Source organism: Berghia stephanieae, chromosome 3 (assembly GCF_034508935.2).
Source record: "Berghia stephanieae isolate SIO BIC M18660-M18661 chromosome 3, UCSD_Bste_1.3, whole genome shotgun sequence".
Taxonomy (NCBI): domain Eukaryota; kingdom Metazoa; phylum Mollusca; class Gastropoda; order Nudibranchia; family Aeolidiidae; genus Berghia; species Berghia stephanieae.
Window position 1 is genome coordinate 85220997 of NC_088362.1, and position 27472 is coordinate 85248468.

The 27472-nt window shown below is 35.2% G+C and overlaps 1 protein-coding gene across 3 annotated transcripts; it reads right to left on the bottom strand.

Moving 5' to 3' along the window:
* Positions 1-988: 988 nt before the first annotated feature.
* LOC144968682 (eukaryotic translation initiation factor 3 subunit I-like) lies at positions 989-26810 on the bottom strand. 3 transcript variants are annotated; one of them, XM_078907251.1, is made up of 10 exons: positions 26728-26810; positions 26158-26208; positions 13181-13361; positions 11025-11090; positions 10128-10277; positions 9202-9335; positions 7987-8097; positions 3543-3632; positions 2738-2904; positions 989-1139 (listed from the first exon to the last, which is right to left on the bottom strand). In XM_078907251.1, exons 1-10 carry the CDS (start codon positions 26794-26796, stop codon positions 1058-1060), a joined length of 1101 nt encoding a protein of 366 aa, XP_078763377.1. In that variant the 5' UTR covers positions 26797-26810; the 3' UTR covers positions 989-1057. The 3 variants fall into 3 exon arrangements, with proteins under 3 accessions (XP_078763377.1, XP_078763378.1, XP_078763379.1); XM_078907252.1 differs by lacking the exons at positions 26158-26208; positions 26728-26810 and adding an exon at positions 25058-25084; XM_078907253.1 differs by lacking the exons at positions 26158-26208; positions 26728-26810 and adding an exon at positions 23179-23281.
* Between the last annotated feature and the right edge of the window lie 662 nt (positions 26811-27472).

A 27472-nucleotide genomic window follows, 5' to 3' on the forward strand; every position in this document is an offset into this window, starting at 1 on the left:
TATGTTCAATGTTAGCTACCTGTTTGAGGTCAGTGGAGGGTAACTGATATCAGGCAATGCCTTGTCCAATGGGCGTAATTATGGATATTTATGGTCTTACGGTAATTTGGAACAGCGGGGAAGTCAATAACAGCCACTTTCATTTTATAATTTTCTTTTTAAGAAGCAGTTGTTTCCCTTAACATGTCCAAATTTGAGCTTATTGTGGTTAATACCTAGTTTGTTTTGTTCTTAATATCGCAAAATGTAACTCTACTGATTTTTAAGTGCTTCTGAATTTTGATGCACTTAAATAAAAATTTTGGTATTCAAAACTCATCAGCAGTACCCATGGATTTCATTTTAATAAAAATCAAATCTAGATGTGTGTATCTGTGTTCTTGTACCGTAATATCATATTGGCACTTGATATTTTAAATTAAAAGTTTAGTTTTGTTAAATGGCGTAAGAGCACTAATTACAATAAAAACAATGACAATACATACTGGAGAGTGAAAGAGTAAGTGTTATACACTTTGTCAACAGAATTACACATTCTAGAGACATGTCTTCTCTGAGGCACTGGTCCGTGCATCGCACTGTTATGTATTCACCAGTCTCACCAAGCCCCCTTTTTCCGCTATCTTGAAAAGCCTGGAACAATGACAACCCTGGATAACGGCATCATTTTCCGGTCCTGTTATCCAGGGGTTGCACTGTATACCAAGTGGCTTGCTTTAAGCCATATTTAGCAAATAAACAAGCCTACTAAATCGGACTGTTGCTTATATAAAGAAAACTTCTTCATATCTGAGGTTTATCTTAACTGGACTCCACTGTAATTCTTTTGATTGAAGATAAAAGTAAGAATCTCATAAGTTAAAGAAAACAGAAAAATAGAGGCCAACAGCCATGTATAGAGCATGAGACCATCCAAAGATGTCAAAAGACTGGTATTCAATAATGAGAGATTCCTGCCTGCTGCTAAAAATATAAATCCATAACAATATTTGATTTCCGAATTATTTTGAGTTTATTCACAATAGTCCACCTAATAAATATACAATGCATCATAATCTTAATACTCGAAAGCAAAGTCCAAATAATTGTTGTCAAAGTAGTGTACTCGTACATAACCATCCTCTCCTCCACTGCTGTAACTGTGGATGACAAAAAAGTGAAAAATTGAATTTTAAGAACATTTAAACTGAACAGATTCAGGACATATAATCATGAGCCCCATAGATGATGATTGTTTTTATTTTTGAGGGTTTTACGGCGCTTGCAACACATTTAGGTCATATCACTGCCAGTAAACTGGATGAAAATTGGATAGTAAATGTAAAGGATTCTAGATGTACAATTAAAAGGAGTTGGTATAACAATAGTAATTGCCGGTTAAGGGTTTAGAGAAACCATAGCTGAATTTCAAGGAAACGGCCCAAATCACCAATTTTTATCATTTGTAGCCTCACTCACACATTCAAGCTGAGTGTGTGTTTGTGTGTTTATGTGTTGTGTTAAAAACTGCTGTCAGCAAGGCCCATGCTACACTGAAAATGATGTTGTAGTAGTATAGTAGCTAGTAGCCTATACACACACTCAAAAACACAGAGTATTTACGAACTAGAGATAGCCTAGCTCTCCTTTGCCATAAGCTGTGGGCTTACCTGAGCGTAATGTGAGCTAATACATTGTTTTGAAGATATTGGTTGGGTTCCGGTGCCTAGGTTATAAAAGATCAGGCTCTTACTCTTAAAAATCAACTTTTCAAAAAAAAAAAAAAAAAAACAACAAAAAAAAAATACCCAGGGATTTTATACCCCCCCCCAATTATATACAGATGTCACTGTATTGAACAGAAACGAAAGCCCCCCCCCCCTTTTTTTTTTTTTTGGTGTTTTTCTCTCGGATAATCTTATATTTAAAAGCTTGAGTCGCTCCTTAGCTATCATTGTCAAATTTACCATTAAATTTATGAACACACAATTGAATTCAGTAGTCTGATGTCACGCCGCCCAGCAACGGCGGCCATCTTGGTTCTAAACAAAGAAAATCATTACTTTTTAATCTTCATGCTGGCTAGAACTTTCCATATGCCTTACGATCAGAATGTGTAAAAATCAAAACAAATTTATTTATGATCAAATTTATGGGGTTTTTTCCTCTGAATACGCTTTTATGCTCGCCGGAGAAATATTTCATACGGGCGTCCGCCATTGTTCGGATAGTTTAGAGCCAGTGCTACTAAGTTACCATGCGTCATTAGGAAGGAAGTGACGTTAGGACTGTTGAAGAGTATTACAGACAAGAAAGCTCCCCCCTCCCCCTCTTTTTTTTGTTTTGTGTTTTGCTCTCGGATCATCTTCTTATATTTAAAAGCTTCAGTTGTTCCTTAGCTATCATTATCAAATTTACCATTGACTTTATGAATACACAATTGAGCATAGATACTCAGGATTGCTATTTATTATTCCCCAATGAATTTATTCTGAATACAAGAAAAAAATTAGGTACCTATCCAACAGTTTAACCCTAAATGCAACAAGAGTGTAAGCAAAAAAGGACATTGCATAAACATTCTATGCTCGATTAGGTTCAACGACCAATCAACAGTGATATAATGGCTGGGTGTACTTTACATCAGATTTTTTACCTTTTGCAGAAGGTAGCACGCAATTGTTACTTCCATGCTATTAGAATAAACTGACATAATTTTCTACCCAAGTTACATTATAAAGGAGAAAGAAAAACTAACCTTTTTCCATCAGGGTGAAATGCTAGACTGTTGATGGGTCCAAAATGTCCCTTGACACGTCCAAATTCTTCTTCAAAGACCAGACTGAAAAATCGAGCCTCAAACTTTCCCACTTTGGTGGAAGATGTCGTTACATTCATGGCTTCTTGACCCCCTCCAAGTACTACCTGCAGAGGTAACAATGAAGAGGGACAGGATGAGAGAAATTCAAGCTGCATGTGAATATAGAGGGTGTCTACCAAAGTCCACCACTAAAAATCCGACCAAAGTTGTAAAAATCCGACCACACTTTAGATGCATTTTTTTTCCAAACCTTATCAACATTTCCCATAATAAATATAATTTATATTTCCCGATGGCAATGTTGTGAGTTTCTTAGCCAAGCGCACACTATCAAGAGGTCAGCAGGTTAAGCGTAACCATACTGAAATTTACAATTTTTCTGCATCTGACTCCAGATTTGCCAACCAATCCTAACAATTTAAAAAGATTTATCATATTTTCCCCAATAATTCAGCTAGTTTTCTCATATTTTCCCTCTGAAAATCATAATTTCAACCTCAGCAACTATTCAAATTTAGTAATCACAGAACTGGAAACAAGTTAAATCATACTCTTCCACTTTTTGTTACAAATCCCGACCCTTTTGCACTCAGCATATTTAATCAACATTATCATATCACATTTTGGATTTCATATTAAAACATGAGAAATCATACTGGTTGGCAAGTCTGTTGACACTTTATAAACTTTAAAATCAAGACATTTGTTTAAGGTACTTGAATAAATTTAATTAAATACTAACATGGTCATTGAGAGGTGAGATTGCTGCTGAGTTCACTGGACGTTCAGTTTTGTATAGCTTCAAAGGCTCCAATGTGTTGGTATCAAACAGCTGTAAAAGATATGAAAAAATATGACAATATTAAACCTAAAATAAATTAGAATTATAAAGTAAAAATAATAATATAAATGATCATCAACAAAAATGTTATCAGATAAATATACACTGTACATTAAATTAAGAGGTAAAAACTTGTATTTTGCTCCTCTTCTTTCAAATGTTCTGAAATTTTAATAAAATAACACACCGGACACAAGTTGCATGAGAAAGGAAAGATGATGATAATAATATAATAGTAATAATAATAAGAAGAAGAGGTAATAACAATAATATTACATAGTATTTCTATAGTGCCTTAACTCTTTCAGCCCTAGGACTGACTGAGTGGTCCACGCCTGAGCCCTGGGCATTTTAGCCTAATTTCAAACATTCATTAAAAAAAAAAAGTTTTCATTATGTCTTTTTCAATTTTTTTGGGGTCATAACAATCAATACTAGTCCTAAATGAATATGGAAAGACAAAGTGATACATGTAAGATCAAAAGCCCGAGAGCATTTTGAAAAGTCTCTATAATGAGGCAAAAGTAAAGAATCGGGGAAGGAGATGAAATAGTGGTTTTATCATAAAATGGCCAGGAATTCATATGTAAAAAATAATACATATATGTAAAAATAAAATAATAATAATACTGTTATTATGTGTAGTAAAATATCGTAGCTCTCTACTATCCGGAACAAGGACAAGCGTTGATCAGGATGCTTGATTGTGAATATGAATCATTTGCGGTAAACAGATGTTTCGCCATCTTGAAAACCTTACACTAAGATTGTGTCGAAAATGATGCATGTTTAACAGGGATGTAAATATACAAAGTTGAAAAAAATTCTGAAGGACTGCGAAATTAATTCAAAATTTTTTTTTTTAATCAGCATTAAGCGTCTTACCTGTCTTACAATTAATTATTTGTACAAAGCCTTTTGCTACAACTGGAATGTGGAATTTCTATATCAGATTGTCTCTTTAGTGACACAGTTGTGGATCTATCAATTTGTTGTCTGCATTCTTGGGCTGCTTGGTGTATTGTTATTGAATTTCCTTTTCTTTGAATTTTCCCCCTTTTTTTTCTTGGGATTTAAACTTTTAATTCTCATCCCAGCAGTTTGCATGTAGTAGCATAAAGAAGAATCTACTGGACTATAAACTGGATCATTTCTTTGAAAAAACTGAACTTTTATTAGCATTTAGTAATTTATATTTAATCTTGTGAATGGCTTCATAGGTACCTACATCTAGCCTATTGGTTGTGGGGGTTATAATATTGTTCATCACACTAAAAGATGATTCCACTCTTGGGCCAGTGAAAATGGAGAGACAGGCTTTAATGATTGGGCTTAAAATTTTGTAATGAGGGTTGGATATTGCACATGACCACCATTTATCTAACTTGTCTTCCTTAATTGATGAGGTAAATTTTTGATATGAATGAAAGGTAGATGCAGCAGTAGAAAATTTATCTTTGTCAATTCCCTGTGTCAATGTTGGAATGCAATCAAACAAATCTTGCGGTCCAGAGGAGGCTCTACTGTGACCACATAACTCGGGATCAAGAGTTGAAAGAAGAGATAATATTTTATTAGCGAGTGGAAGCTTGTGTTTCAGGTATTTTCCAGTTTCAACAAATGCAGTAAGGACAGTTGTTCTGAACATCTTATCTTGCTCATGACTTAAATTTTTCAGGATCTGTTGAGCAGCATTTCCAATAAAGATATTTTAAGTGGATGGGTATGTTCACTCCTCACATTAACTCTTGTAAAATTCTGGAAACTATTGACATACTCATGAGTCAAAAAGCATGTCAAAAAAGCTTTATATAAAAGTTCCATTTCGTCATACAGTCTATGGATCATTGGCTCCTTCTGTTCAAAAGTCAATATAAAGCTTTTAAAGATGGGCAGTATGCTGCAAATAACATTCGACAGTAAAAGTGTATAATCCTTCTTAACATATAACTTGACTGCTATCCTCCTTTTCTTTCTTTTCCTGGTCTGGTCAGCTTCTTTCTTCTCAATCTTTGTAAAATAAAAACAATATTTAATCTTGCATCTTTCTTAACATGCTTAAGTAGAGTAATAAATTCTGTTTGATGATCCTTTTTTTTCTTCCACTGTCAGCCATGATGAGTAAAAAACAGATTTTTTAATTCCAGGAAGCGAGATGAGGCATCATATATTGACATCCACCTGTGGAATAAGTTCTGACACTCCCATCAACTGACAAATCTGTTTCAGATCTTCCCTCAAATCAGCACTATAATCAAAATCATTATATAAATCATCAAGTAGTCTTACAATAAAATTATTCTCATCTAGCAATGAAGCAAACTTGCCAACAGCATTGTGGATATGATGACATGCTATCTATGTCTAGAATATGAGGTGCTACTTCTTTCAGTTTCTTGTGGAAGCCATTTACTGACCCTCTCATGTAAGCAGCCGAGTCTGACAATACTGTTATCAAATTTGTAAGAGGCACATCATCATTGGCCAACTTGTCTCTGACCGCTTGGAAAACTGTATTTGCATTCACAGTTATCATTTCTATGCTGGCATATAAGTGACATTAACTAAAATATTCAATATTCTTTTCTTTGATCCTTTTGAAGTTGACTCGTCTATATTTATGGAGAAAGGAGTTTTCTTCATTTCATTTACTAGACGAAAATGCTCAAGATGAGACAATCCATATCTTAACTTATATGTTGCAGTCTGTCTTTCCATGTGTAAATGACTAAGTACTTTCATGTCCTTAGCAAGTTCATAAGCGAAGGATATCAAATGAGGAGACATAGATAAAGGTAATGAGTGCTCAGCAATAAATGAGCATAGAAAAGCTTCCTGGTGAGATAATCTATCTTTAAATGAAACAGGCTTTGGATCACTAGGCACAGAGGATTCTTCTCTAGGTAAACCTAAGTCAGTGAGGTTGGAGGGTGCACCGGCAAAGATTTTGTGGTCACTGGAGCACTTGAAATTCCATCAATTTTATTTTTCACAGCTTGCATAGCAGCAGGCAAACACTGATTTGTTTTTAATAGACTTCTATTTCGAAGATGAACTTTGGTTTTAGCGTGAGATTTTAAACATCCAGCCCCACCCATGGCATACTTAACTTCAGTTCTCCAACAATAACAACACCAAACAAGCCCATCCTTATCAAGTTTGCGAATATACGTTGAGAAAAAGTCATCATTTTGATCTTTCATTTAGAGCCATTCCCATCTAAATTTATTTTTAGACACTATGTCAATGGCGTCAATAGGCTGTGAAATGTCAACAAGCTGTTTTTTTTGTCTCTCGCCCATTTCAACTTGAATTCAGTTCAGCGATCACATTGATTAACAAATGAAGTTTTAAAAACACAAGAATCACTGGTAAAAAATAATATTCAAGGCTGATAGATGATAGAACTTTAGTTAAATAACTTAAACACAGCAGTTGATGATGATGAGATATTATGGTGATTGATCGGTATGAAAAGCCAAAACGAAAATCTACGGAAAGAACACGATTGAGGGTGAATCCTTCACTCAAGTTATCACTAAGAACAAAGATGATATCGATATCCACTTACCTCTCTAAATTAGTAATTAAAATCATGTATTGATAGTTAATTGCAATAGTAATCCGAGTCAAGCAATGACTCAAGGCACTTGTAACCCAGTGCCAGTAGACAGTCACTGATAATAGCATGTGGATTTGTTCGATTTTCTACTTTCGATTCTAGTTAAAATACTGCTTCCGGTAAATTTTTCAAAATTTTTTTCAATATGCCAAAATAATGCTATCGGCACTAAAGATGTGCTTCAGTTGTGTATCAGTATATTAAATTTGGGCACAAAACTGTACTTAATTATGTGCACGCTTACTATCGTTAAATAAAAATTTAGAAGTGAAGAAATTTATGCAATATTCTATTGAAAAGTAGACTACCAGAAAATTCAGAAATCCTAATAATTCGGAAAGATTTACATCCCCTGACCAAGCCACGCTTGTTTGAATGAAACAATTAATTAATAAAACAAGTAGAAAACAACTGATCACTCATTCATGAATAATAAAATTATAGTCTGTTTCTAGAAAACTAGCCAATCAACAAACAAACAGCAGTTTGAGCAGTACAGTCTGTCACAGATATATATCCGTGTTCAGGGCTCGTGTGCAGTAGCGGAAATCAAGGATAAATCCGTGATCAGGGCTGGTTGAGTTAACCTGTATCTCAACAAGCTCAAGGTGCTGCATCTTGTCAATTGAAACATTATAAAATGGAAAAAAATTAGAGACAATAAGGTTTTTTATCGATTCCATCACTTCATTCAAAGTAAAATTAGAAAGTAACACTGCATACCCTAGAGGTAAAGTCCTTGGAAGCTGTGATGAACATGGTGCCGTCCTTGGACACTTGTAAATCATTTATTTTTTGTGTGTGGTCCTTGGCCTTTTTGACTATATCTCCTGACTAGATAAAAAAAAATCAGATAAAATATTTTAATTATAGTTAGGGGTAAAATATCAAGAGCTTTTTACTCTATACTGAAACATCTGTCAAATGCTATACAAGATATTGTCGATGTTTTCTTTTGAGAATAAGTTATAAAGCCCATCAAATATCAAGTTAAAATTCTGTGATATTAACATAATTTTCTGGTTTCTAGTTTAATAGTCTCATTATGGATATGTTACAGAAATATTTTAAAATAAAGATAAAATATTTGTTACATGTCAAAATAGTGACTGATATCTTTTAATTTAAAATAAAATCTGTATTCTGATAAAATCTTTGAAAGGGTGACATATCTGTAATATATAATACGAGATGATTGTGTCATGTTTAAATAATGACAGTCACAGTTTTTATCACAACAACAATCTAGTTTGTTTTTAAGGCTTTTACGGCGCTTGTAACACATTAAGGTCACATCAGCATCAGCAAAAGGAAGAAAATGGGATATTAAAAAGTTCCAGAAATACATGAGACAAAGGGGAATTGGTTCAAATAGGAAACAACTGTAGATTCCAAGAGTACACTATCAAAGTACTTAGTTTGAGATCACCTAAAAGTCTCACCCAGACATAAGCACAAGTTCCCACTAAGAGGAACACACTCAAATGTCTACAAATGATATATAATATGTAAATAAACATAATACAGTGCATAATAGGGAGATGATTTACAAAACAAAAAATATCATCTCCCAAAACTAACTATACATTTGACTGTATCTGGCCAAGGCCAGGAAAAAACCAAGTAACCTCATTCCAAGACAAAGGCAGAAAGCATGTTGGAAAACAGATATAGGGGGATAGAAGACACAGTAAGTGCATCCCTGCCGCCTATGGGAGGTCAGGAATACCACCCTGTACAATATAAATCAATAACATTCAAAATATTCCATAAACCAACTCTCTTTTTAAGAACTGATCTCAGTCTATTAATCTCTTGTTTAAGATCCACTGAAACAGACTTTTCATGTTACTTACAAAATATGCACCAATATGTAAAAAGCTTTAACATTTATAATGTCCATTAAATAAAAGATTACACATTTCACAATGTACTTACTTTCGTATCAAACATACATATTTCACCCTGTTCATGCCCAGTGATGATGTAATCCTCCATTGTTCCCCAAAAAGCTGCTGTGATTTTAGACATGGAAGCATCAATTGGCACTTTCTTTAATGGATCTCCATTGCCTGTTTGGGTAGATAAAAGTTATGATAAATTCAAAAGCTACAAAAAAAAAAAAAAAACCCAACAAAAAAAACAAAAACAAGATGGGATAAACTTAGAATAAAATCAAACATGTATCTTTGAAATCATAAACAAGGTACACCAATATAATGATTAAAGTGCCTAAGAACCTGCCTCTCGTGTATTCGGTTTATTAGGCAAAGATGCCAGGCCAGGGGAGAGAGTAAAACGGAAAAATAAGAGTAGCAATAAAAATATTTGCATATTAGCTAGTATATCATAAACAGAGAGATGACAGGTGCAAACTAGTTGGGTTAGTTAATTAGCATAAACCACTTCCAGGGGGTCTCAACTCAAAACCTTGAAACCACTGAATTTTTTAAATAATCTGCATCCTGATACCAAACGAAAAAAAGAAGAAAAAGAAATGCACCCATGGACTTCTGCGACAACTATTATTATTAGCATTACCATATAACTATCATGATGATTATTTACTTAATAATTATTGTTTGGTTTCATTATCATTATACAAAATTATAAAAAAAAAAAATAAAAAGAGAGAGAGAGAGAGAGAGAGAGAGAGAGAGAGAGGAGAGAGAGAGAGAGAGAGAGAGAGAGAGAGAGAGAGAGAGAGAGAGAGAGAGAGAGAGAGAGAGAGAGAGAGAGAGAGAAGAAAGAAGAAGAAAAAAAAGAAAATAAATACAGAGAAAAAAAATCAAGAAAAAAAAACTAGGATACAGAAAGAGTTACAAAATAAAATTAATAATGTAGCTATCAGTATTAATATTTACTCATTTGTGAACCATCTCGGATGTCATATATGTTGAGTTCACATGGGAATCCCATAGTTCTGTCTGTGCTAAACATAATCATATTGCCACTGTATGAAAACCCATTGGATCTGACAGCTGTTTTCGTTTCAATTGAAGCCAACTGTGTACCTATATAGATAGGAAATAAAGATTTCAGTAAGCTTTATCTTAAATTGTAACAATGAAATCAAAATGTTAAGAAGCAAGCCCAAGTTTCCAGCATGAACACCAAGCTAGCTACACTCACTACACTATCAGCACTAAAACTACCTGTGTCTGGCATATCGACATCATAACTGGTCTTGTGTCACTTTTGGCAGTAGTCTGTCAAGGCCAACATCATAAAAAAGGGTTTTCACCACAATTCATGCAATCAAGCACGAGTGTAAAATGACGACACAAGATATGATCATGATTTTTTTCACACATCTATCACTTAGAGGTCTGATCTTTTATCAGATGAATATATTATTTGACACAGCAAAATCAGCACTGATTTCATAGACATACTATACACATTTTCTTAACTCTTTATAACAGCTATATTGACGCAACTGGAAGCCTAATATTTCTGTACAAAACTTGTAAAATTTGTACTGACACAGAATATAAAAATATGCTCTACACTGACACAATACCATAAATAAATTTTATGAATCATTGCAGCATATACATTGTCTATTATTTAAAAAAAAAAAAAAATACCATCTGAAGCTGTGCATACATAATTAATCCTTGTGCCATTAATCAATAGCGACAGCTTGACCGGTGGACTTTGCAGGGATGTTGCAGGTGGATATAACATCAAAGAAAAATCTTAAAATAAAAGGCATGATTTAGCCCTATTTAAAAAATAAACAAGCTCGAAGCACTTACCTGTTTCACAATCCCATAATTTACATGTATTGTCAGCAGCCCCGGTCAGTACCTTTGTTGTGTCCCCTATTAATCAGTTAAGGATTCCAATAAAAAGGCTCAATTTCTAATCATGTGTGGCTATGAAGTCTTGTGGCATGACAGTCGCCTTCGAACTGGAAGGTCTAGAGTTCGAGTCCTGCTCTGAGCGGTACATAGTTGAGTCTTTGGAAAAGGCTCTTTACTCACATTCCCTTTACGTAATCAGGTATAAAATGTGTACCTGGCCATTAACAATGTTCTCTGTCTAAAAAAAAAAAAAAGAAAAAAAAAAGTAATTTCACCTAACATGCGTCATGTTTCGTCCAACATGTTGAGTGTAGCTGCTGGCTAGGGTCACCTTGTAAAACACTGAACACGTTTAGTGGATATTGCTCTCAATAAAAATAATTAAAAGCTGAAATTTAACTTTATTACAGACTCAGTCCAACTTAATATATTGCAGGGATGAGAATGACTGGGCACAAAAGAGGAAATTTGTCAGCACGTAGATCATTTCATGACCCGCCCATGTACTATAACTAAAAATTTGAATTTCATCAAAATTTACTGAGATGTAATCCAAAATGTGTCTCGCATCAATTTCTAACACCACATACCACTCCGAGGAATTTCAAAAGTTGAAAGAGTAAATATAACAGATTGTGGTTGTAGTTTGTTTTGTTTTAAAGGGTTTTACAGCACTTGTGACATATTAAGGTCATATCAGCGCCGATGTGGTTGTAGTAGTGTGGTCGTAAGATGATGATGTGGTTGTAGTAGTTGTGCATTAATCATGATAGGGTGGTGGTTGTAGTAGTAGTGATGGTAGGATGATGATGTGGTGGTAGTTGTGTAGTAGTGATGGTAGGGATGATGATGTGATGATGGTTGTAGTAGCAGTGGTGGTTGTAGTAGTAGTGGTGGTAGGGATGAAGTGGTGGTTGTTGTAGTAGGGACGATGATGTGGTGCTGGTTGTCGTAGTAGTGGTGGTGGTGGTAGGGATGATGATGTGGTGGTAGTTGTAGTAGTAGTGATGGTAGGGATGATGATGTGATGATGGTTGTAGTAGTAGTGGTGGTGGGGTTGATGATGAGTTGGTGGTTGTAGTAGCTGTAGTGGTAGGGATGATGTGTTGGTGGTTGTAGTAGCAGTCGTGGTAGGGATGATGATGTGGTGGTAGTTGCAGTAGTGGTGGTGGTAGAGATGATGGTGTGATGGTGGTTGTAGTAGTAGTAGGGATAAATAATGTGGTGGTGGCTGTATTGGTAGTGGTCTTAGGTATGATGGTGTGGTGGTGGTAGTCGTACTAGTAGGGATGTTGATGTAGTGATTGTGGTGAGTCTTTTTTATTCATAAAAAAACTTTGAAAAAAGCGGAATTGTGATAGTGATGGACGGAGATAAACCACCATTTAGGCGGAAATCTGCCCTTGAAGATTATCAGCCCTGATATTGTCAAATGACCAAACATAAACTTTCTCACATATTGATTGGTCAAGATGCATGTATTAGGTATGTTTTAAGAGATCTTGACCATCAATTTTTAAAAGGGAAATTAAAACAAAAATATTTTAAAACGTGCAACTCTTCTGTGACAACATTTCAGTTTTTAGAATCAATATTAAAATTAGCTTTTCACCCTGTGGTGCACATGCAACTCTTCTGTGACAACATTTAAGTTTTTAGAATCAATATTAAAATTAGCTTTTCACCCTGTGGTGCACAAAGAAAATTGATTCAGTGAGGTCCTAGTATTTTGATCCCAAGGCCAGTAATAAGGGAACTTTTTTTAAATTGCATCCTTCCACCTAGGCATTCCATGAAGGAATATAGATAATCCATCAAACAGATATCTGATGTCAACAAGATCCACCCATGTTGTCCAAAGCAAGCAAATCGGGGGTGAATAATCTTGCCCAAGGAAAAAAAAAAGATAATGCTTCAAGCAGGAATCGAATCTGGTACTTTCCAGGTCATAGTGCAATGCCTTAAACCACTTGGCCACCACACTGCCCCATAGTAACAGAAGCTCAAGCATGTAAAACTAATTTTATTTTAAAAACAAAAGACGGTGATAACTGGTCAATTCCAATCAAAGCTGGGTTTTTTTTCTACTTGATGGTTAAAAAGGATACAGTTACAGTCAATGCACCATACAGCTCCATTATGACCAATAAAGGAACCAAGCCTTTCACCATTTAAAGAATACCACACATTTGGTTGAGGATCTTTTGCACAGGAAAAGATGAGGTCACCTTCTCTGTTGTACTTTATCTGCGTTATGGAACGCTCATGACCATGGAGCATAATGGGCTTCTGAAAATTTAAAAACAAAAAGAAAAATAGTGGATGGTAAGAATTCATATGCGAGAATGTGACAGAAGCTTTACCTAATTAGCATGCGACATGGAAAACTCTTTAATATTGGAACTTTTCCTGATGGATGTTTAGTTATACAATAACCTGCAATGAGAGCTTCATGGAATATTAAAAATACTAAATTATAATGTGATTGAAATTATTTATTGTCTATTACTATTATCATACCACAAGACGACAAAATGTAAAATGTAAACAAGAAATGGTCCACGAGAGCCGAAGAAACAAGCCAAATAACAGTTAAAAAGGCTGTAATTTTTTTTAACGAGGTGAATATTTCTCCTTACGTTCTGGAAAATAAACTCTATTTCTCCAAACAATTTCCATACTCGAGATTTATGGCTAGAGTGTGTGTATGATGAATGAGTATGCATCTTTGGGGTTTTCTATCGCCAATGGTTGGGCACTCTGTCTTCTATTCCCACCTTTCTGTTAAGTACACTTCTAAACTTCTATCCAGCATTTGTACTGTTCTAGTTCTGTCCTACACATGTTTCCTGTCCTTAGCCTTAACTGACTCCAGTATGTGTACAAAATGAGTATGTGCGTGTGCTAGCAGTTTTTGAGGTTTTCTTTTGCCACAGGAGACCATTCCAACTGAGTCTGAGTCCGAATGATGTTGATTGCGTGTATGCACATTGGAATTTGAGTCCGAATAGCCACAGCCTTCTCTTTAACTTAAAAAAACAATGGCTTATTCACATCGAAAAGAAATGAAGAAGTGGACTTTCTAGAATCGAAGTCCCTAACTAATTAAAAATCAAGAAGACCAAAGAGAAAGTGAAAGTGAGGGGGTGTCAGTCTCAGTCAGTGTAATTTATATTGAGAAACTTAACTTCTCTCTAAATAAACTTAAGGCAGTGTCTACGTACACGGTAGCTCCGGTAACTGGTTTGCCGCTGCAATACAAGCAATGGATGGACCTCGCTCTGTACGTGTGTTATTTTAAAAAATCAAACAATACAATTTAACCCATTAAAGTTAAAGGCGAGATTCAAGGTTACCATGTAGGTATAAATGTTACCGTGTAACGTAGATCCTGGGGCTAGGTGCCCGGTTAGTAAAGAAAATAATGATACCAAAATATCTGCGATATTCCTCTTGATAACGAAGTTATGCATCTTTAATTGAACCTCCCTCTAAAACTTTTAGTTAAAGCAAAAGGCAATTTCAAGTCATAACTCTCTTATGATTATGAGCGAGTTGGGTCACAATTTGACTCCCAATGCTGCTGCTCACTATAACTTAAATACATAAGAAAATATCACGACTATATCATAAGTCTTGAAATTTGTCATTAACTAAAATTTTTAACAGAGCAAAACTAGTTTGAGGGGAAATGTGTTTAATCTAGACCTAGGATTAGGTAGAGAGGTGGGCCTTTGGCCTTCCAACCTCAGCTGAACGTCCAACTCGCCTTGAGCATGCATTCACGTAAAATATAAATATTTATTAAAAAAACCTACCTCTGTTTCAAAAACTAGCATCTTTCAACTTTCTAAGAAACATTTTGATTTTTCAGAACTTTAGTTCGTTAAAAAATACCGGCCAATCTGACCCGTTGAGTTGAATGAAAACGAAATTTGGTTGTTTACACGGTTCAAAGGAAATGCCGTAAATAAGCTTTCATGGACTTCCTGTGTTGTTTTTACAGTGTCACGTGACCGTTTTGAGAAATTTGTTGTCTGCTACAAATAATTAGACCTTTGGGGGGTAGATATTTTCGTTGGAGCAGAAAAAAAGTGAGTATTATTCCTTGTACTTGTAGAGAGGCCTAGGTTCCAACAGCAGTCAAGTTGATTGAATGAAAGAAAAAAGGCCTTTTTTATCTGCCGCCACCACCACCACCGTGAGAGAGTGGAGGGGGGGGGGTGTGTGTGCATGCAGACGAAAGGGAGACATGTCGCTTGGTGACTTTGGTGACGTAGAGCATGTCAAAGATGCTTGCAGTTGCAGGTGTTCTTAACCCCTTAACAGCGAAGCTAATTTTTTGCTTTCAGATAATAGTTTGCTTTTATCTTTACTATTGTTAACGGGGAATACAGCGTTTCCACCAAGAGAGCAGCCAGACTATCGCAACTCGGACTTCAATTGTCTATAATCGTTTTGCCATTACTTGTCTTTTGATGATAGAAGATTTGGTGTTAGGTCAAAGATCGAATTTCGCCGCTAAAAGGTTGCATTGCTACTGGGTTTGCTCCCCCCCACCCTCCTTTTTTTTTCACCTTAGTATTGTTGATTGCTATTTCCTTTTTTATGATTAGCAAGTGCCGTAGGAGTCTCACAGGATGCAGGAGTACTGCAAATAACCCTTTGCCAGTGACTCTGATTTTTTTGTTTTCAAATAATAGTCTCCATTTATATAATTTTTGAACGCAGAAAAAAAAAAAACGTTTCCACCATAAGAGCAGTAAGAATATTGATAAAAAGCGCTTTAAGCACGTTGGGTGGATATTGCCCTATATAAAAGCTCATGTTTTTAAATTGTATTTTGTTTTTTGTCTTTTTATGAAAACGGCAAGATTTTATTTTTGGTCCATGTAAGATTGATATTCGCCTTTAAAAGGTTAAGTTGTTTTTTTTTTTTTTCATGTTTTTGTTTTTTTCAAATGCCTAGTGAGAGAAAAAACAAAACAATCATACATGTATCTGCAAACAGCAAAACGTTTTCATTTTACAATGAGATGGGAAGGGATAACACTATGACAAGAGAGAGAGAGAGGAGAGAGAGAGAGAGAGAGAGAGAGAGAGAGAGAGAGAGAGAGGAGAGAGATGGGCAGGGGAATGGGGGGGGGGGGGGGGGGGGGGGGTTAGTAAGGGGGAATGGGAAAAGATGAAAGAAACAATGGGTTGCCTGATGACGTAGATCAAAGGATTGTTACAGCGGTGTTCACGGTGCGTACTTCGTGAAATTTTAACCTTTTACAGTGACACTGATTTATTTCTCCAGATTGCTTATGCAGAATAAATCGTTTCCACCAAGAGCCAAGAGAGCAATAGTAAGAGTATATTTCGACTCGGGCTTCAATTAAACTATAAATCGCAAAGCTTGTCTTTGAATGATAACATTAAGACTAAGATCTGGAGTTTGGGGAGTGTAAGATGGAATCTCGCCATTAATGGTTAAAATTGTTTTGATTTAAAAAATAAATAACACACACACACACGAGCGGTCACGACAGCGAGGACCATCTATTGCTTGTGTTGCAACGGTAAACCAGTTTACGTGTACGTGTACGTAGATCCTGAGGCTAGATGCCCCGTCACCGTGTAAGTAGGCACTCCCCTCCCAAAAAAAGAGACACACACACACACATCATACACGCAGTCTCGCATCCACTACGAACTAATTTTGCACACCAATTTTTACTGCACTAATGCAAAAAATTGCATACCTCTCTAGTAGGTACTTTGGTAAACGTCCATTTGGCCCTCCAGCAGGGAGCCGATAAATGGCCTAGTGGCTGTGACCCGATTTTTTGGACTTTTGAGTGATGGATCTCAGAAAAAGTTCCATAGATTTTTTGTTTATGGATGGATTTTAATGATTTATGTCTTATTTTCTTCAGGAGAAATTACTCTATCGTTTGGTGTAGTTTATTTATTTTAAAATCAATGACAATTTAGTATAACTTTTGATTATGGATAAAATAGGGTATAATTTAGCTTTGGATAATTAAAAGATTAGAACTTGGTAAATCAAAATTTCATGCTGGTACGTTTATTTAACATCTTAACTTTTTTATAAAATTAAATTCAGGGCAAAGTTGTATACCGCATCCATGAAATTCGTTCCAGTAAAATCCTTACTCAAATCTTAGCGGCCATTTTAGACCAGTTTTGAAATCCAAATGGTGGTTACTACCGGAAATGCAACAATTTTCAGGTCACTAAGTCCGTCAGTAAATAACAAAGGCAAATAGAAGACCATTTTTCAGCCTTTAAACTAACATAACTTTTTTTCTGCTTATCTGATTTTCACAATTTTGGTATCATTAGAATCGTGTTGAAAAGCACTTTAAAATGATATAGGTTTCATTGAGCTCAATCCAATTTGAATTTTTTACCAAAGTACCTATCTCTGTTGTGATGTTTGCTGCGATATAAATATTCGGATTAACTTGATAACACTTTAGCGTGATATCTACAACTTTATTCAACTAACGGTTTTACAAAAGAGAGAGTAAACAATTAACTAATAACAAAGATTCTACTTTCGCTTTTATATTGAAGTGATTCCGTACAATATTAATATCTAGGTAATATTTACATTTAAGTGGTCCCCTGTATATTTACTATCCAATTACTCACACACATATATCATAACATCCCTCTTCTTTATAAGAATGAATTTTGACTTAATATTAGTTATGAAGAATTACTAAGATTAAAATACACACAGACATATCCATGGAAATAGGAGTAATTTAGTTTTAGATCAATAATTCAAGGGGTTTAAAATCATTATGTCATTACATTATTTCTATTAGTACACTATTATATAAATGACCTAAGTACATCTCATAAAGTTCAATTTGTTATGGATTCCATTCTATTTGTGCCAATCCACTGGATTAATGTTCTCAAGATTAGTTCACATCATATATTGTTTCTGTCTTGTCAGGTAATCCTTTTTTGAATTCATGTAATAGTAATATGTAATATGTGCCTTACTAACCACACACTTAGAGATATGTGCAACTATACTACCGCACATATTTGTTAGCTCTAGTAGCTTTTATCTAGTGTCTAGGTTGCGCTAGCGTTGTTTTTGTATGTATGTGTGGACGCCATTAATCTTCAGTTTGATTTCACATCCCTAACAATTGGCCATGCCTAACTACATTGTGTACTTTATGGGTTTTCTAACACTGCGTCCACTTCTAGTAGTGTATGTTTGAGTTTGAGATGTGGGGTGTTCCTGTGGAGACACGTTGTCACCACGAACAGAGGTGCGCTCGTGCACTGGCTGTTCAGACGATGGTGAGCATGGGAGCTCGACCATCGTATTCGTAGATTTTTCAGCCTCAGAGTTACGTTGGTAGCTTTGTGGTTCAGTAAGAGGCGTGTTGCTTGTCTTTGGCTTGTCGTAGAATGGTACATCTCGGAGATGGTTTCGGTTGTGACGAATATTTTGCCCTTTGTTAGATAGGACAATGTATGATCTGGGATGATTGTCTTGGTTGATTATCTTACCAGATTCCCATCTATTTGTTGATTTGTTTTGGTAAACGATTGGTTGGTCGTTGCTAAGAGTTTGTAGTGGGCGTGTTGCTCTGTTGTAGTAGAGCGCTTGTTGTTCTTTACGTTGTTCGAGACTTTTAATTGTCGGTTGTATGTTTGTTGGTTTGGTGGGTTTACGGGGGAGACCATCGGCCAATGTTCGATTGAATAAGATTTGACCAGGAGATGGTGTGTTGTTATCAATTGGAGTATTACGGAGAGCAATCATCGATAGAAAGGGATCAGAATTAGTTTCAAGTGATTTTAATAATGTTCGTTTGACTAGTTTAACTTGGCTTTCGATGAATCCATTACTTCTAGGGTAATGAGGAGAGCTGGTTTTGTGTCGGATCCCAAAGATTTAACGAATTGTTTGTAAGCATTTCCACTGAAGTGTGGACCATTATCTGATCTTATGACAACTGGTATGCCATGTTCACTGATAATTTGTTTGGTTAGATTTGTTATTTTCTGACTGGTGCTTTGACCTTTTGGTATTTTCCGTACAAAGGGGAATTTTGAAAAGTAGTCGGAAATAAGTAAGTATTCATCTCCTTTCAAATAGAAGAGGTCTGTCCCAATAGTGTGCCATGGACCAGGAGGTATCTCTGTCTGTATTAGTGGCTCTTTCTGTTGAGTTGGTTGGAGTGATTGACAGATTCGGCATGATTTGGTGATATTTTCAATATCTTGGTTAATGTTTCTCCAAAATACTGAGGTTCGAGCGCGTAACTTGGTTTTTTCGATTCCCAAGTGAGGCTCGTGTAATTTATTTAGTATTTCCTGTTTCATTGATTTTGGGATGATAATTCTTCGGCTTTTTAAGAGTAAGCCTTCTTCGAGACCAATTTCATCTCTGTAGTTCCAGTAGGGTTTTGTTAACATAGTGGTTTCTTGTATAGTTTCTGGCCATCCTGTGTATACTATTTCTTTCAGAGCATTCAATTCATAATCTTTCGCGGTTTCTTCGCGTATTCTTTGTAAGATGTTGTTACTAAATTCTGTCATAACTTGGTGTATTTTGACATCCATGTCTTTTATTTGATTATTTGTTTCAGATGAAAGTCTTGATAATACATCTGCTACTTTCATTTCTTGGCCAGGAATGTATTTTATTGTGAGGTCGTATGGCTGTATTCGGAGTAACATTCTTTGTAGTCGGGGTGGTGCTGCTTTGAAATTCTTTAATTGGATGGTACTTAGTGGTTTGTGGTCACTCTCTACAATGAAGGTTTGTCCGTATAGATAAGTATGAAATCTTTCGCACCCATAGACAACAGCAAGTAATTCTCTCTCAATGTTTGCATAACGGCTTTCTTCATCTGATAAGGCTTTGCTGGCAAAAGCTACAGGTTGACCATTTTGCATTAGTGTGGCACCTAAACCCTTTCCTTGAGGCATCAACTTGAACTGTTATAGGTTTTCTATTATCAAAGTATGCCAATGTTGTGTGGTCTGAGATAGTTTGTTTGATTTTGTTGAAAGCTGTTTCATGGCTGGCATTCCAAGCAAATACCTGATCTTTCTTGATAAGATCACGGAGGGGGGCTGTCAGATCACTGGCATTCTTGATGAAATTGCTCATATATGTTGTAAGTCCTAAAAAGGATTGTAATTCTTGTTTGTTTTGAGGTGACTTCATGTTTTGTAATGCAGATACATTGTCTGGGTCAGGTTTAGTGCCATCTTCAGTACATATTATTCCATAAAATTTTATTTCTTTTGTTTTATTTTACATTTGTCTGGATTTAGTTTGAGACCTGTGGCTTTACATCGTTGTATCATTTTCTTAAGATTTGTATTATGTTCAGCCTCATCTTTTCCAAACACAACTATGTCATCGCTTATGCCAATAACACCTCGACAACCTTCAAAAGTCTGATCAATCTTGTGCTGGAAAATGTCTTGGCTCATTTTTAGACCAAAAGGCATTCTCAGAAATCTGTAGCGGCCAAAAGGAGTATTGAATGTTGTTAAGTAACTTGATTGGTCGTCTAACTCAATGTTCCAATATCCACATTTGGCATCAAGGATCGAAAAGAACTTTGCACCGCTTAGTTTAGGTAGTATTTCTTCTAATGTAGGTGTGACATAGTGTTCTCTTTTAATGGCTTTATTTAGGTCTTTGGGATCTAGACATAGTCTTAATCTGCCATTTGCCTTTTCTCTATAAACGAGACTGTTAACCCAGCTTGTGGGCTCTCCTTCTGCTACTTTTGTTATAATGTTCGTTTGGCACATTTCGTCTAGCTCCTTTTTTATTCTTTCTTTGAGAGCAATTGGTATTTTCCGTTGGGCATGAATGACTGGAGGTATATTGTGGTCAAGATGGATTTTATACTGGCCTTTAAATTTTCCTATGCCATCAAAGACATCTGGGTACTGATCTATCAGCTCTTCTTTATTTTGTATCATTGTTTCTCGCTTTATTACGCAGTTCATCGTAACAAGTTTCAATGATTCTGCTGATGGTAGCCCCATTATTGCAGACCCTGCATCTTCTGTGACATAAAACAATGCACTGTGCCGTATGTTATTGTAGTTGCAGTCTATTATACATGTGCCAAATTGTTTGATTTTATGTCCACCATATCCTGTCAATACCTTTTGTGATGGTGTGAGAGAATTTGGGTTTCCATTGTTGTCTAATTGTTTGGGAAACATTCTCTTGTACAGTCTCAGTGGTAAGGCATTTCCTTGTGCCCCTGTGTCGATTTTAACTTTGAGAGTTGTGTGAGATGTCTGGTAATCTGGAAGGTCGACATTGATCTTTGCAAAGACTTCGTCTCTTTTGTTTGTTGCTTGTTTTATTGATTCAATTGAAACGCATTCAAATGACAATTCTTCAATATCTTCTCGCATCTCGTGCACAGCCTTCGACTGATTGAATTTCAATTTGCGGCACATTTTTGAAAAGTGATTTGGCTTTTTACAATAATTACATATTTTGTTTCTTGCTGGACATGTTGAAGGGTGGTGAGGTGGCCCACCGCAGTTAAAACAATGGCTACTGGTTGGGTTCATTTGGTGGACTGGTTGTCTCGGTATGTTATTTGTTGGTTTTGTAACCCATTGGGCACGATGTGGTATTTTTCTGAGCGCGTTGATATCGACAGCATTGACACTAGATGGGTTTAGAGTCATATTAGAGATTTGCTGACTCGTTGCTTCGATAGATCTTGCTATTTCAAGTGCTTTGTCTAGTTTTGTGTCTTCTTCTTGTAGCAATCTTTCTCGTATTTTGTCGTTTCTGGTACCGAAGATAATTCGATCTCTTATCAAAGAGTCTTTCAGTTCACCATAGTCACATTCTTTGGCAATCAGGCGTAGATCTGTGACGAATTGGTCAGTTGTTTCTTGTTCTTTCTGTGTTCGTGAATTGAAACGAAATCTCGCCATTATTGTGTTTTTCTTTGGCTGGCAATATTCTGTAAATTTTCTGAATAGTGTATCTACATCCACATCATCTGGGAGGGACCAGGTATTGTAAATATCTCTCCCCGATTGACCAATGTAGAGCAAAAAATAGCTTGATTTTTGTTCATCTTTCTTGTCAGCTAGAGGCCCAGTAAGTAGGAGCTTCATGTGTTGGCTCCATGTTTTCCAGTTTTCGGCAATATTGCCGTTTTCAAAGTCCATAGACTGTGGTTTCAGTTGTGGGTCCATGATCCGTTGTCACTAACAACTAACTTTACTTTATTTATGTGATACTTGATTTTCTGAGTAAACAAGAATATACTTCTCTTTCTTAGTTGTTACTTGACCTTCTTGACACCATGTTGTGATGTTTGCTGCGATATAAATATTCGGATTAACTTGATAACACTTTAGGGTGATATCTACAACTTTATTCAACTAACGGTTTTACAAAAGAGAAAGTAAACAACAACAAATAACAAAGATTCTACTTTCGCTTTTATATTGAAGTGATTCCGTACAATATTAATATCTAGGTAATATTTACATTTAAGTGGTCCCCTGTATATTTACTATCCAATTACTCACACACATATATCATAACAATCTCTAGGGCCACTTTTTTTCCCGTAGGCCTATCTTTTTCTCAATAAACTTTTTAAAAAACCTTTGGTTTTTTTTTTTTTGCGCGGCACCATTGTAAACACACACGATTTCGCGAGGAATGAATCATGAAAATATATTGGATATAATTTCAAACACAACTTTTGAAATTCATCAAGGATTGTCTAGTACCGAATGTTTTTTGATAGAAAACAAATGCATCTTCAAATCTAAACTGCTTTTGACGGTAAGCGGTAAGTTTTTGATTTATTTTTCTGTCCAAACCAATGATTGGTCCTGGTAAGGAAGCTAAGTATTGGTAACCCCGGCGCACCTCTCTCTAGGGTTAGAGAGTTAGAGAGGTGAGTGTCAACACGCACGATTGACATCTGGTAATCTGTTGTAGGTTTAATAGACCAATCATAAAGAACATAAAACAAAAGTAGATGGCGTAAATTATCAATGATTACAAAACATTATTAAAACGTAAAAAGGAAAAGATCGCTCTTACCATTTTTCTGTTATAAATGTTTCACAATGTGAAGAAATCAGGTCTAGGCTCACTCCACGAGAATTAGTGATGGGTAACAAATAATATCATTATTAAGTATCGATTTTTTCCCTAGAAAGTACACATTAGTGGCAATTAGCGTATTCGATACCTTCCTCAGCTCTGGTCTTGAATTTTCAAAGGATTAAAAAAAAGTTCCATTAATAATTGTTGCAATAGTTGTTTCGACATTCACGCATATTAAGTTTTGCTTTGTTCCATATTTCTCTTATTATTTTAATCTACTTGCCCTGCGTGGAAACAGAATAGAATATGCGATATCCAATGACCTTTCAGACTGAAGTTGAATCCTCTGCTATTTTTAAACTGTGAAAACATATAATTTGTAATTGGTTCTTATTATGCAAGAATTTTTTTTTTTTATCATAGCCTAACCCCAGCCATTAGAACCATTTACACTAAACCGCGACAATTCAAGTAGAGAGCGATGGGTGGGGGGGGGGGGTGCTGTCTGAAGTTGCCTGAAGCATAGAATAACGAAAAGGTGAAATGGAAAGTATTCGGAGGGGAACAGAAAAGGCAATGGACGCTTCGGGTACAAACCCCTTGTCAGCAAAACAATAACCAAATGTACGTTGAAGAAAAACAAATAGACAAACAAAGAGCAACAAAATTTAGTGAGAATTCATACTCCAACCATCCAGGAATACAGACGTAATGTAATGTAATGTAATGAGAAATTTACATGGCGCCATTATCCATTTACAATCCTCAATAGCGCTTCGATAGCAATGATAAATAATAAATAAACAAATTAATAAACAAATATATACACATATATACATACATATAGACACACTATGTGCATGTATAAACGTATATACACAAACATAATATATATAAGCCCACACACATAAATACATACACATATATTAACGATTCATTTAATAGGTAGATATAAATAACTCAGTTTTGGGAGATTTTTAAAGGTATCAATGTCTGACAGTTCCTTGTATACGTAGTTAAGGGTTCCAGACAGCTGGAGCAGAAAAGGCAAAAGATCTCTCAAAGTATTTAGTTTGAGGGATTTTTCTTTTAAATGATACTGAGACAGTAAGGAGTGGTTTTAAATAACCTGGAGCAGTGTTGTGAAGACATGTACAGTTAAAGGCAAGGCATGCTAGTTTATAATCAACTCTTCTCTCCACGGGCAGCCAATGAAGGTATTCCAAAACGGGAGTTACATGCTCATTCTTTTTTGTCTGGGTGACAATTCGTTCTAACGACAACGCTCTTTGGAAGCCCATATAGAACAGTAAAGTTGATGCCCCAAACGTAAACAAAGGTCGAGAAGCACATGGCAAACCACATGTTCCTGTCTTGACAGCTCACGTTCCAATGTAAATAATAGAAAGAAAATAACCTTTAAAATTTGGCTGTTAGGTGGCAAAAGAAACACATATTCATAAATACTCGATCATGCATCAAATAATGTCTAGATATGGATATTTTATGGAACAAAAGGTAAAATTTATCAAAAGTTACGTCTATCTATTTTTAGACCAGAGCAAATTATTGCGCTGGTATGAACAAAACGAGAATTATTCGGAGCCTGATTTTCATAATAATTTAGTCTTATATTATTATTTCTGCAACTGTTAGATTTTATGTAAACATATTTTCAATACTGAAAGTGTATTGCCTACAACTCAAACTACAAAATTGGGAGACTATATTGTGCGTAAATTATTCCGGTCCCTAACGGAAATCACTAGCAACTTGTTATTGTTTACGTTTGGGGCAGCAACTTTACTGTTCTATAGAAGGGAGCTGCAATAGTCTAGCCTGCAAGCAAAAAGATAATGAATGAGCATCTTACAAATTTCTTCATGGAAATGACAAAGTCACAAATCAAAAGTTCTTCCGTTAGAATGGTCTTTCCTTGTTTCCTGAAAACGACAAATTCAATTTTATCATCGATTCGAAGACAAATGTATTGAATACTCTTTTAGTTTTAAATTAGAATTCGATACCGCAGCATATTTGAATACTACCCATTGTGATCCTGGCGAAACACCGGTTACGGTGTCAATATAAATAATATCACCATATTGTTTGTTCAATTTACAATTTTTATCATTCTTAGAAATTTTAATGTGTTATATATATATATATATATATATATATATATATATATATATATATATATATATATATATATAATTTTAATATTTACAATATTTTGAAGTATAATATATATGTATATAGCTAATATCATAGATATTGGTATATGTGATTTTTTTTAAACCAAAGTTTGACGATGTCTACATTAAGGTCTCGAAACTTAATTGGCATGTCCAGGACTGAGTTGTTTGGTTGAATTTTAGTTTGTCGACAACCAACTACAGTCTGACGATGCACAATTTGCTGAAACATTAATGTAGCTGTCTCAAACATTCGTGTAATATTAAAATAATAATTGTCATTATACATGTCGATCACTATTTGTACCATATTTGTATCAAACGATTATATATATATATATATATATATATTATACATTATTATATATTATATAATATATATATATTTTATTCATTATTATTATTGATGGAAATGATTTATTTGATTTTTTCTGTCCAATATTAACTTCAAGAGAAATCAAGAGGAGAGAGAGAAGAGAGAGAGAGAGAGAGAGAGAGAGAGAGAGAGAGAGAGAGAGAGAGAGAGAGAGAGAGAGAGAGAGAGGGGGATGATGTGTGAAAGAAATTGGGACCGTTTAAAAATGTATTGAAAGAGGAGTGAATAGATCGAGTAACTTAGTATTAATGTTTATTTTATCTGATCGAGCAATGCAAACCACTAAAGATTTTCGATTTACTACTACTACTACTACTACTACTACTACTACTACTACTACTACTACTACTACTACTACTACTATGAAAAAATAATATTGAGTTGAAAAATAGCCGCAACCTTCAGTATCCGGTGTTCTTGCAAGGAAAAGTTAGAAAAGCACATCACCCAATAGAGCAGTAAAGTTAGGTGCCCCAAACGTAAACAAAGGTCGAGAAGCACGTGGCAAACCACATGTTCCTGTCTTGACAGCTCACGTTCCAATGTAAATAATAGAAAAAAATAACCTTTAAAATTTGGCTGTTAGGTGGCAAAGAAACACATATTCATAAATACTCGATCATGCATCAAATAAATGTCTAGATATGGATATTTATGGAACAAAAGGTAAAATTTTCTAAAATTATCAAAAGTTACATGTCTATCTATTTAGACAAGCAAATTATTGCGCTGGTGTGAACAAAACGAGAATATTCGGAGCCTGATTTTCATAATAATTTAGCCTTATATTATTATTTCTGCAACTGTTAGATTTTATGTAAACATATTTTCAATACTGAAAGTGTATTGCCTACAACTCAAACTACAAAATTGGGAGACCTATATTGTGCGTAAATTATTCCGGTCCCTAACGGAAATCACAAGCAACTTGTTATTGTTTACGTTTGGGGCACCTAACTTTACTGCTCTATCCTTGTAGTTTGCCAGTTTGTTATTATAAAGAAAAATTCGAAAAACATTGAAAACATAGTCTACCATCACGAACTATTCACCCACTGGGTTAGAGCAACACCTACGTCATACTTAAGAGTTCACGAAAGCTACGTCAGAGCTGCATTAGGCTATATCGATGCACTGGTTTTGAACAGGTTCATTTATCAAGTCACTAAGTTAAGACGGTGCGAAAATAAAATAAAGATATATTTCCATTGTTATTTGTCGGGAGAAGTAGTGACTTAAAACTTAAAAAAGTCTTTTTAAAAAACAAAAGAACAATCCCCCCCCTAAATAAAAAACAACAAAAAAACCCCAACAAAACAAACAAACAAACAAAACAAAATAAATAAACAACAAAAACACCCCAATTAATTTGGTATTTTTCTCTCAGTGAAAGGATGAGCACTATTTGACTTTTACCATCGTTGGGTACTATTGGTACTTAAGCTTACGTTTCGTTATTCGATTCCTCAATCGAAACTGTAAATTATAATAATGTGAAATTGAATCTAAGCTTCAATTTAATTACAAAAAACCCCAGATAAAATGAATGTTTCGGGTTTCCCCTTTATCAGCAAAACAGGATGAATGAAACACCACAGATGCGTGAGATGATGTGGTAGTGGCGTAGTTAAGATGAATAAACAAAACATTGGTTGGCAGGAAATAGTATGCTCCTTTGTAAGGAAGCACCAATTAAAATAGAATACTCGATATT

What these genes read in the sequence shown, in the direction of transcription:
- LOC144968682 (XM_078907251.1), bottom strand. Translation starts at nt 26,796, where the DNA reads ATGGTAGACTATGTTTTCAATGTTTTTCGAATTTTTCTTTATAATAAC. An exon ending in AACTGGCAAACTACAAGGAT is followed by an intron (nt 26,209 to 26,727) that starts AGAGCAGTAAAG and finishes TTACTGCTCTAT; the next exon opens with TGGGTGATGTGCTTTTCTAA. An exon ending in TTTCACCCTGATGGAAAAAG is followed by an intron (nt 1,140 to 2,737) that starts GTTAGTTTTTCT and finishes TGTCATCCACAG; the next exon opens with TTACAGCAGTGGAGGAGAGG.